This window comes from Lepidochelys kempii, chromosome 1, assembly GCF_965140265.1.
Source record: "Lepidochelys kempii isolate rLepKem1 chromosome 1, rLepKem1.hap2, whole genome shotgun sequence".
NCBI lineage: Eukaryota > Metazoa > Chordata > Testudines > Cheloniidae > Lepidochelys > Lepidochelys kempii.
In genome coordinates, this window is record NC_133256.1 from 7,275,351 (window position 1) to 7,287,787 (window position 12,437).

The 12,437-nt window shown below is 46.2% G+C and overlaps 1 protein-coding gene across 5 annotated transcripts in view; it reads left to right on the forward strand.

Moving 5' to 3' along the window:
- The window catches only part of RNF121 (ring finger protein 121), a 50,910-nt gene that overhangs the window by 25,290 nt on the left and 13,183 nt on the right, over window positions 1–12,437 (forward strand). For 3 of the 5 annotated variants that reach the window (XM_073333332.1, XM_073333342.1, XM_073333351.1), the window contains 2 exons: window positions 2,263–2,396; window positions 10,004–10,105. In XM_073333332.1, coding sequence (XP_073189433.1) covers window positions 2,263–2,396; window positions 10,004–10,105 — 236 coding nt within the window. The other 2 variants (XM_073333359.1, XM_073333368.1) reach the window with 2 other exon arrangements.

Below are 12,437 nucleotides of genomic sequence, written 5' to 3' on the forward strand. Positions count from 1 at the left end.
AACCCACTACTGACTATGGGCAGCGTGGTCTTTGGGTATCTAGCATGACACCTCAATGGGACCTGATTTTTTCAGAGAGCTGGTGCTTGGCATTTTCTAAGCTGTCTGGAGTTGGTCTCCCAAAATCACTAGTCACTCTGTGTAGAGTCGCAGTAGTGATAATTGATTACTGGACCCATGCTTTTGGATAGGCCTGGTCAAAAACTGTGTCAGAAGTGTTCGATGGAAATTGGTTCTTTTTGACTAAATGAAACCTTTTCTGAAACATGACTGGCTTCCATGGAAAACTGACCTTTTTTCATCAAAATACCAAACAACCACAATATTTTGATTCCAAAATGCCACTATGGTGCCTCAAAAAGAACAGGTGTTCACCTGCACATCTACCAATGTGATGTATGCCATCATGTGCCAGCAATGCCCCTCTGCCAAGTACATCGACCAAACCGGACAGTCTCTACGCAAAAGGATAAATGGACACAAATCTGACATCAGGAATCCTAACATTCAGAAACCGGTAGGAGAACACTTCAACCTCTCTGGCCACTCAGTAAAAGACTTAAGGATGGCAATTTTGCAACAGAAAAGCTTCAAAAACAGACTCCAACGAGAAACTGCTGAGCTTGAATTAATATGCAAACTAGATACCATGAACTTGGGTTTGAATAGAGACTGGGAGTGGCTGGGTCATTACACATATTGAATCTATTTCCCCATGTTAAGTATCCTCACACTTTCTTGTCAACTGTCAAAATGGGCCTTCTTGATTATCACTACAAAAGATTTTTTTTTTCCTGCTAATAATAGCTCATCTTAATTAATTAGTCTCTTACAGTTTGTATGGCAACTTCCACCTTCTCTGTATGTGTACATATATATCTTCTTAGTATATGTTCCATTCTATGCATCTGATGAAGTGGGCTGTAGCCCACGAAAGCTTATGCTCTAATAAATTTGTTAGTCTCTAAGGTGCCACAAGTACTCCTGTTCTTTTTGTGGATACAGACTAACACGGTTGCTACTCTGAAACCTGTCATTATGGTGCCTCATGCTCCCATTCACCTCAAAATCCAGCTGGGGAGCCCAGCCCGTAATCTCCCCTGATGCATTGCAGGCATGTTTCACTACCTCCCTTCACCAACAGGAGAGACAGTGGTGCTTCATGGGAGAAGTAATCTGACTAGTGAGTGTGAGCTATACAGGAGAATCCAAACTAGCCCATGGGGCACTGCAGTGGCATTCCAGAATCAAAATATTTGGGGTTATTTTGGTTTTCTTTTACTTTTTTTGCCAAAATTCTACCTGCTGCTAGAAGAGATCAGCCATGTTCTGACCAGCTCTAATGGCAATAGTGTGTGGCCTGAGGGGACCCCCAGTGTGGTGTTTCTGGCAGGGAGGGCTGTAATTAGGGTGACCAGATGTCCCGATTTTATAGGTACAGTCCCAATTTTGGGGTCTCTCTTTCTTATATAGGCTCCTGTTACCCCCCCCCCCCCCCGTTCCAATTTTTCACATTTGCTGTCTGGTCACCCTAGCTGTAACTGAGACAGGTGTGTAAGCCTGTGCCTGCAGCCTCCCCATTTCCTTCAGTAACAGTCTCTAGGACGGGTTCTCACAACGCATTTTTTGACTGCGACGGCTGACTCATTTTCCTAAAATACTTAATTAACTTAGCGGGGAAAAAATAAATATGCACAGATATGTGTGTCCAAATAATTTAATTTTATTTTATTTATGTAGGATTTTTTTTTTGCAGACTCAATAATAAAAATGTCCAGTTGTATTTTTGTGTGCCCATGCCCGCCCAATCCCCACTGCTTCCCCTCCCCGTTGCCCCGAGCTCCCTTCTGCTGCCTCGCACCCCAGGCTCACCCTGCTCCTTGCTTCTTGCCCATAGTGCTCAGTAAGGCCAGCCCTGCTGAGGCCTGGAGCTGGAGCCCCACGGCTGGAGTGTTGCAGAGGGGGGTCTGAAGCCCACCCCTGAAGCCCCATGGCGGTGGGCGGGGGGCTGAAACCTGCTGCCAGAGCCTCTGGCTGAACCAGGGGAGGGGGGCTGAAGCCTGCCCCTGGAGACCTGTGGCTGAAGGCAGAAGTTCATATTCCCAGGTCCTTGCTGTGACCAGTGGATCACGCTATCTGCCAATTAATATTGCAGCAGACTCCTTTAGCTTGAACTGTAGAGGAGCAAGACTTTGTTAGTGAATGCACATTAATTCTGACTAGTTTTTGTCTTATGTTGTCCCCTCCCGTCATCCTGTTCAGTTTTACAGTGCATCAGGAATGCCAACGAAGCACCTTTCTGACAGCGTCTGTGCTGTGTGTGGCCAACAGATCTTTGTAGATGTCAATGAAGAAGGGATCATAGAGAACACGTACAGGCTTTCCTGCAATCATGTGTATCCTTTTCTCTTCCTGGAGCGACCGGAGAGCTAACACGTCAGGTAGCCTGCTACCCACTGTGAGTCACTATTTGGAATCTGATCAGAATTGCTGTTTGGGTAACTTCATTCTACTTCCTAGAATTCCCCCTTTCCTGACTTCATATCTCTAGAAAAAGAACAAACATGAACCAGTTGCATGGCAGCAGCTCTCTTCTGAAGTGGCTGCATTTCAGGAACGGGTTGAGCTATGTATGAGCATACATATTTTCCAGGAATTGCTTCCCTCTATCTCTGCTTTAGGAGCAGGCTCAGTGTAAGTTTGCCTAGAACTAGACAGCTGAGTCACTAAGGGGTTTGCCAGTGGAAGTGAGAACCTTCCACCTCTGGGTCACCAGTTCTAAACCCAGCCCAAGCTGGCAATAAGAAAGTAATTGCCATCTGATGGTGTGGTCATCTATGGGAAACCAATTTGGTTATGGTCCAGTTCCTAGTGGATAAGTGTCCGCACCATCAAAACAGGCATTAGTAGACCCTCATTGTTGATGCACTTGGTCCAGAGGCCAAAGCTTTGGGATAGCCGTTCAGCCAGTAGAGGTTGTCCCTCAAGACAGGTCCGAGGGGACGGTGTTGGAGGAATTTGCACCATTGCTTCTTCCTGTGTTTTGATTTTTCTTGGGTAGGGGGACTTGTCCTACTTGCTTCTGTCATGGTTCAGTTTTGCTCTGTGTACATCAGGTGTAGGTGGTGGTTGAGGAAATCTTCAGAACAAACAAATCAGATTGAAAATACTGTGGTTTTCAAAGCACATCTTACTTTGCAAGTTATTAACCACACAGTGCCCCAGTGATGCTGGGGCTTCCTGGTCCCATGCGTGTGACACTTTGCACGGCTGTCTCTACTAAAGGTCTTGTGGGTTTTCTGCTGATAGCACAATTAAAAACCTGACACACAGTTTAGATTACCTAGCGCAGCGTTGACCTGAATTTGATGGGTTAGTTGTTATGGCTTGCCACGGATTGCATCCGACCAGAAGATTTATAGGTTCTTGTCCAATTCAGACTACAGGGTTCAAGAACTCAGAGAGTTCTATATCGGGAGAGGACTCTCGGGGCGCCTGGGAAAAACACTTAAACTGAGGACAATACCAAATTGATAAAAACTTTATTGAGATTTACAAAAGAATAATAAATGCTATGAAACTTAAAACTGAAAAACAATAAAAGAATTCCAAAACTTCTGGTGGTAACATTCCAATTATAAGTACCATAATTTAACATACTCGCACCCTTCCTTGAGGATCCTGTAATAGGAGGTGAAGGACCAGCCTTACTCCTGGCATGCCCCATAACATGATGATGCTGACTTCCCCCATAGTTAGGAACGTTGAGTAGTTATACTATACTGCACAAGCTGAGCATGAGAGAAGATAGTCTATGGAATATGGGAGAACAAAGATTAAAGAAAGAGCTAAAGACTAAAAGAGTAAGCTCAAAGAGAGCTAAAAGGAAAAGCTTAAAGGCTGATGATTAGAAAGAAGCTATAGGAGCGCTCAAGACTTCTTCCGTATATGGTATTTTATAGGATCCTGACACTGTAATTCAGGCCCAAATCTTATTTCCTTACCCTAAGAAATGTATGGGTACCCTTATCCTGTAGGTTAGTGAATTATGACACTTACTTTCTATATATTAATAAGGATTATCTCACTCCAAAACTACCAACGTAGGCTCTCTTGGCGACTTCCAAGTTGTGGTGTACCCTGTGGTTACCAACCGGTTGTAGACACCGGATAAACCTGTTCAGTGTTGTGTTTAGTTCCTCCCTTTGGTTCCCCAAAGTTCAGGGACCATTCTCATCTATGCCAAAGGTTGCCAGCTTTTATGCTGAGTTACTCTTAACTGATTATACTTGTAGCTATATAGCGGATCTCACTGGATGTTACAGGGCGGTAGGCTTCTTGCATTTCAGCAAAACTTACTAGGAGACGCATGGAATTAAGAATTAATACTGATAAAATAGAAGAATGGATTAATTCAGAGAAAGAAACCTATTTAATACGGCTGGCTAGATTAGCAGGATATAATAGCTAGCAAAATAATCCTACGGGCTACAGCAGTGGTTCTCAACCTATTGACCATTGTGGGCCGCATCCAATACTACCTGTATGGCTCTGAGGATGTCACATGGGCCGCAAGTTGAGAACCATTGACGTAGAGCCAGAGTGTCTAAACTTGGCCCTAAATAAGGGCCACGTTGAAAGCATGCCTGACGCTGTGGGCTGCCCTTGTCTTTAAGGCTGTAATCGCCGTTCTGAGTTCATTCGTTCTGAATGAATATTCTGGCCTTGTGTGAACACTGGCCCTAGCACATGACTCTCCATCATGAGCTGAGCAGTTTGGGAGGGATCTAGGCCAGCATTTCTCAAATGCGGCCACTATGGCCACATGCGACCACCAAGGACTTTTCTTGCAGCCACAGCCTCCTGGGCAGTGATTGGGGCAGACAAAGCAGTGGTCCCTCCCCCAGGGCCACCAGCAGGGGGTTGGACCCTGCTGTGTGCACTCCCCCTCCCCCCCACAATCCTCCCAAGACACACATGCTGGAGGAGCAGGCATCTAGCGAGTTCCCCACCTTCCTGGGGATGGTAAAGTTGGGCTCCAGCCCTGGGGTGGCGAGCAGCAGGCTCTGGCCACAGAGCTCCAACCCCTGGCTGCGGGGCTCCCCGCCCATCGCCCCTGGCCCCTGCCAGTCCATCATGCATCTCCTTTCCCTCCTACCCCCCCAGTTTTCCCCTCCTATCGACCTCCCCATCCAAGGCTTAATTTGTCCCCAGGCTTGCCAGGACTGAGTAAGTCTGCTGCTGTGAAAAGTGATATATGTTTAATATCACTTTTCACAGCAGCAGACATACTAGCTAACGAAACCTTTTGCCTTTTTAAAAAAAAAAAAAAAAAAAGGGGAGTAAAAAAAGACACGAACCTTCCGAGCACCTTATTTGTGTTTCTGTTCTGGTCCAGTAAAGAATAGACACAACGGTACGTGATTTTTATTATTGAGTCTGCAAAAAGATTCAATAAATTACAATGATTTGGACATGTGTTTGTGCATATTTATTTATTTTTTCCTAAAGTTAATTAAGAATTTCAGGAAAAATTGTCAGTACGGCCACTAGCAAGAGTTGTTAGCCGCACTTTGATGCCACCAAAAAATTTGTTGTGAGAACCCCATTCTAGGGTATTGAGATGAAGCATTGCCTACTGAGCCATATAATCCTCATAGGCCACGTGTCCCTGTTAAAGCTGGGGACTGCCATGTGCAGCACTGTCTAACTCTTTTTAGCTTTGTTGCAATGTAGTGTATTTACTTACAAAAGTATTGTAAACGTATAATGCAGGAATCCTTGTTCCTAAACAAAATGTATATTTGCATTATCACCCCTTCAAGGAAATTGGACTCTGGGACTGTAGGATCCTGCACGCAGGTTTGTTGTCTTGAGACTAAAAAGGTGGGACTGAAACAACATTAGAGGTTTTGATTATTCAGAGCTGCATTAAACCGCAAACCAATCAGAACACTCAGATCGGCCCAAAAAAAAAGTAATTTATAATTTCACAGTCAGACAGACAGGTGGGGTGTGACCCTGGGAGGGGCTTGCAGGGACTAGGACCACCCAGAATTTGCCTTAGTGCGCCCTCCACCCCGTAGCCACTCCACCCAGCTCAAAGGTCAAACGTTACACAGAAGGAAGGGTAGCATGGTATGGCATTGCCACCTTTACTTCTGCAGTTCTGCGCTGCTGCTGGCGGCAGTGCTGCCTTCAGAGCTGGGTGCCCAGCCAGCAGCGGCTGCTCTCCAACAAAAAACCCGAACTTCAGAAACAGGCTCCAACGAGAAACTACAGAACTGGAATTAACTTGCAAACTGGACACCATCAAATTAGGCCTGAATAAAGACTGGGAGTGGATGGGTCACTACAAAAACTAAATTCCCCCTGCTGATACTCTCACCTTCTTGTCAGCTGTTTGAAATGGGCCACCTTGATTGCATTGGCCTCATTAGCACTACGAAAGTGATTTTTTTCCCTCCCTTGGTATTCACCCCTTCTTGTCAACTGTTAAGAATAGGCCACTTCCACCTTAATTGAATTGACTTGTTAGAACTGACCCCCAACTTGGTAAGGCAACTCCCATCTTTTCATATGCTATGTGTTTATACCTGCCTACTATATTTTCCACTCCATGCATCCGATGAAGTGGGTTTTAGCCCACGAAAGCTTATGCCCAGATAAATTTGTTAGTCTCTAAGGTGCCACAAGGACTTCTCGTCATTTTGATCTTGTTTCATGGGACATCCCTACAGTACTGTTTGTCCTTCTGCCTTGCTCTCTACCCGTCTTATACCTCTCATCCTTCTCTCTCTCATTTTTCTTTTCCCTGTGTTCTCAAACTCCACCTCCTTCGGCCCTGACTATTTTTCATGCTCTTATAAATCTACAAGTCACCTATGCCTCTCCTATTAACTGCTAGTTACAACAATTCTGTTCCTAGCCATCTTCCCTATCATCTCACCTACCTTCCATTCCCCTCTTTTTTCTAACCTTATTCCCATCCCTTCCCTGCTCCAACTGAAAAACAGTACTGCCATCAAGATATGCAAATACCCAGGGCTTAAATTCTCATACAGTATTTCCCCGAGCCCCACACGCAACCCCCACCAGGGCTCTGCCCTGGACAGCTCTGGCTGAATTTGAGCCCTGCAACTACCACACAATCTTATTGGAATCCTCATCTTCCTTTTACCCTTTCTCCCTCTATACTGCATGGTCTCACTCCATGTCATGTCTTAATTCAATTGTAAGTTTCTCTGGGCATGGACTGCGGATTTTTATCTGTTCTATAAAGTGCATGATACACATAAGCAGTGTGGTGAACAATGGGTAAGCAAGAAGCAGCATTCTAGAACTCAGTCATTAGAAGGCGGTGGTAGTGAGAGAGTTCAGCTACGCAGAGGCGAACAGGACATTTGAGTCATCATTTATGGGTGTTGAATTGTGAAAACAAAAGTCAGAAACTACAAGGGAGCAAGCAGCACTTGACTTAATTTGGAGCTACATAAGATGTAATTAGTGAAGTGGAAGTAAATGGTATTTGTCGTTAGTGGCCACAGACTTACTGCAGTTGACAGTAAACCGAAATTTAGAAGGAAAAGAGAAGTAAAGAATTCAATAGAAGGAAATTTTGTACTCGTGTGGTGGGGTGGAAACAGATTATACTACAGGTGGCAATCTGACACTGAGTGACAGTTGCCAAGGTGACCATATATTTTTCTTACTCTGACTTCCTTTCTCTAATATAATCTTGAACTTCTAAATATATGGGATGTTAGTCATGGTTAGAATTTCCCTGGAGCGTGATTGTGCACTTGTGATGCCATGACAAGACGGGCGGCCCAAGTGCTAGGCAGGCAGACTAGCACGGTGTAGGCAACCTAGGGCACATGTGCTGAAGGCGGCATACCAGCTGATTTTCAGTGACACTCACACTGCCCGGGTCCTGGCCACCGGTCCCGGGGGCTCTGCTGCCGGCCCCACTCAGCCCGCTGCCAACCCTAGCCACCTGTCCCTGGGGCTCCGCTGCCAGCCTGGGCTACCGGCCGCCAGCCTGGGGCTCTGCTACCAACCCCAGCTGCAGCCCACTGGCGCCAGCCTGGGACAGTGAGGGGTGCAGACGGGTAAGAACTGGAATCAGAATTTTCTGACAGATTTCAAGATTTCCAGCGATTTGGCCCAATGCTTTCTTTTCTAATTAAACCTGAAAAGTTTAACGAAAGCGACTTGGACTTGTCTGTATTTCAGTGGATGGGTTCTTGAAGATGTCGAAATGCAGCTCATTCAGTTAAAAAGCTCAGAATTGTGGGCATCAACGTTTGGAGATCTGCAGAGCGCACTTGAAGCTACTGAGAGAGATCATGGGGCCTCTGTTCTCACCTGCTGGACGTGCCTGCCAGTGAAATTTGACTGTTTTGAAGAAAATTGTGTTTGCAATGCTTTCAGCATTTGGATCCACATACCTGTGTGAACAGGTATTTTCACATATGAAATCTGTCCTCTGTCCCTCTCGGAGCTGTTTAACAACTGATTACTCAGAAGCCTGTGTGCAGCTTAAAGTATCCAAATACGTGCCAGACATTGGAAAACTTAGCAAGAAAAAGCAAGGGCAAGGATCACACTAAACTGATAAGATCTGCATTTTAATTTAATTTTAAATGAAACTTCTTAAACTGTTTAAAAACCTTATTTACTTTACATACAACAATAGTTTAGTTCTATATTATAGACTTATAGAAAGAGATCTTCTAAAAACGTTAAAATGTATGACTGGCACACTAAACCTTAAATAAGAATGAATAAATGGAGACTTGGCACGCCACTTCTGAAAGATTGCCGACTCCTGGACTAGAACCAGTTGATGGAGTCAACAAAATAGAAGATAAGGGTGCATCAGTAGATACAATTGGGACTTTCTAAAATCCTTTGATTAAAATCCCTCAAGAATCTGTTAAAGAATCGATGTTGTAGGGTAAGAGGTAGAGGGCTGTAATGGTCTGGAATCTGGCTCGGAGAGTAGCAGGAATAACTGGTCAACTTCTGACATGGTGGGAGAGGCTAATGAGGTGCCCCAAGGAGCCATAGTAGAATCAGCATTTTGTTTTATTTTCCAGCTGTCCCCTGCCTCATTAGCTACACTCCTTCCAAACTAGGTGGTGGGCACTGCTTTCTCCTGAGGAGGGCCGGTCTGTACTCCACTCTTCTTCCATGGCCCGCTGGGGATAGTAGTTGGCAGTTGCTTCACGGAGCTGTGTGCATACGGGTGAACCTGGTGCAGTTCACAAGCTCCTCTAGTGTCAGGTCCATGCAGTATGGGTTTCACAGCGAGTTGCTAGACAGCAGAGGAATGTTGAGATTTGGGAATAATGGGCTCAATTCTAGGTTCGAGAGGGGAGCATTCTGTCGTGGTGACAGGCCCTTCTGCCCCTGGCCCTCCAGCCTGTCCGTATCGCCGGTTCCATCCATGCTCGGCCTTAATTTCATCCTGAATGATTTAGGTCTGGCATAGTTACAAGCAACTGAAAACTGTCTTACAATGAAACCTGTAGGGCAGCCTTGACGAAGTGTCTACCTGCACCACCTGTAACTATCAAGTCAGAGTGTCTGTCCCACTATCTACTCCACTGTTAAACCTGTCCTGCACGCCAAATCCTGATGGATTAACTGGCCAGGTTTATGTTCTTGGTTCTGCCGGTGACTTGGCTACTCGGGTGGCGCTGTTATCTCCTAAGGGAGGGTGATGTGAACAGTAGAGCACGCCTGGCCCAGGAGTGAGGTCAGTGCATAGTAGCAAGTCTAAATTCATGCAGAGTTATTTCCCATTTTGGCTGCCAAAATGTGTTTAAGTAGACTGAACAAATACGTGGCCGCTCGGGCAGATCTGAATGGCTTCCTCTGTGATTAGAGCAGGGACTCGTGTATTTGGGTGTGCTGAGTTCTAATCCCGGTGTTTCTGCTCTTTTGCTGTGTTTTTTTCCCCCCCAAGAGCAGCTTCCCTTAACTTGTCACCCTTCAGATTCCACGAGTTCTGCATCCGAGGCTGGTGCATCGTTGGGAAGAAACAGACGTGTCCCTACTGCAAAGAGAAGGTGGATCTCAAGAGAATGTTCAGTAACCCGTATCCTTTTCTGGCCTTGTGACCAAATCCTAGCAACTTCTCTTTTGTTTGCTTTGCACCTTAAAGGTGATCTGCAAATTTATTAATGAATCAACATGACAGCCCTGCGCTGGAGATGGGGGAGGGTTGGGTCTCTAGGAGCTTCTTGTTTCTAATCCCAGCTCTTCCACTGATTCCCTGGCTCACCCTGGGTGCATTTTGCTTTTCCTTGAAATCAATGGCAAAACGCCCATTTACTTCAGCAGCGAGCCAGGATCCCTTAATCACGAAGGTGGCCTGGGGTGGAAGAATGAGCCTACTTGGCAGTAAGGAAGCCTCAAGCTCTAATCTCAGCTCTGCCGGTAACTTGTATGGCCTTGGACATGACGCTTCCCTGCCCTTCATCCCCCATCTGTAAATGGGATGTGTGTCTCGCTCCATCACAGGGGTGGTGGGAGGACTGGATGACCTTTGCATAGTGCTTCAAAATAAAGCCCTGTGTAAGGGGAACCAGGGATATGTTTCTCCACCTCAGTTTTGCTTTCCTTGTCTTAAGCATCAACTTTCTGTTCTCCCCTCTCTCCCCTTGTATGAATGTAGCTGGAATAAATGGGCTGCCGCTGTTAACGTAACCCAGGTTTAAACAAGGAAGGGGTTCGGTATACTGAGACCGCAGCCGGTTTAGTACCGTGGCCAACACACCATTAAAAATCCCTGTAACCTTTTCTTAAAGATACAGAAACAGAGAGAAACCAGTTAAAGCTGTGGAAATGTGAAGTATTAAGTCAGGTCTTTATTTTAACAGCATCCCTCATGACCTTTCCTGTTAGCTGGAAGGAGTTTTAGATGGGGAAAACCCCATTGTGTGACAGTCTCCGAGATGGCATCGAAGCTCTTGGTGCTGCTGCTGTTTAAAGTCCTTTCAGTCCTGGTGCTGGCTGGGATTCAGCTGGAGCTGGGAGGGTGACGGTGTCATCTGGGCCCCCTCTCTGGTCTGCTCAGGACCTTTCGCAGGGTCAGGGTGACAAAGGCCCTGGGGTCCCAGGACATGGTGCAGGTAGCAGCCAGGATGGTGAAGCTCATTCCACTAGCCACCGCCTTGTCTGCTATCTGTCTTCCCCTCCCCCCCAAAAGCTGTTCTCTTACGGACCCAAACAGGGAGTGGTGGCTGGAATAGCCCCTCCCCTTGCTGTTTTGTCCACCAATCAAGCTTACTATCATGTACACCAAATCTGGCTCATTAACTTCTAGCTCCATGTCTCCTGTTCTTAACCAGCATCGTTTTCAGCGCTTTTTATTTGAACTGATTTCGTCTGTCTCCCGTTTGTACCTCTTCCCATCAACATGGGTTATTAGAGATTATTGTATCCTCTTATGAACACTTACATCTTACACCTGAGCTCCCACTTCAGGGAAAGTTGTAGGGCCAATTGTCAGACATCCTTGAAAAGATCCTACCCCCCTCACTCAATGTGTACCCTGTTATCCCATCCCCTCTGCAGGCAGCTCATAGGGATGAGGCAAGTACTTCTCTCTCTCTCTTTCTCTCTCCCCTCTCCACCCCCTCCCCCCCCCAATTAGTGCTTGTGCTTAGTTTTTATTCTGGCAGGTAAGAGTTAGGGGAATTTTATGTCTGGCTTGACTTGGTAAACATGGCCCCATCTTACTCAGCAGATCGGATATACATGGGCTACTGACTGCTTGCTGTAATGTCAGGTTTTGACTGCTTGTTCCTAGTACCGTTGTTGCTACAAAGCTGGGTTGAAAGAGGGCGAGGTTCTAATCATACCCTCATCAGAACAGTGCCTAAGGATATTCTACACTACCTGTTCATCGCTGCACAGCTGTGTAGCATAGCGCCTTATGGGGTGAAGACCCTCCCCCCCTCAGTACTTTCCTTGTAGTTTTCCAGCCCAGAAACCCTTCCTCCATTCCCAGGCTCGCATTCCAGCACTGAGCTGTGGTGTGGGGATATGCTTCAGCCCATGGATTGCGCTATTCTGAATGCCATGGCGAGGGGCTAGTGCCAGGGACTCCATCAGCAGTGCACAGAAGGTCGCTGTTCTGGACACACAAGAAGGGTTATCAAGTGATGCTAGACTCCAGCACTGCCCTTGTCCCCTACTGGCATGGCCTACCCTGAGCCCGTAGCCCAAGGAAATGAAAGCCCAGCTGTATGATCTCTGCTTTGGAAGGTCCCTCTTTGTGTGCTATTATCTCGGGTTGTCATCTTGATACCGTGTCATAGGTCCACTTCCTCTAACCTTTTGCCATTACCTATTGTTCTGCCATCCTCAAGTCAAAGGTGCCTGGTGCAAATAAGAGGGCTGCATACAGAAGGCTTTAGCTAGGT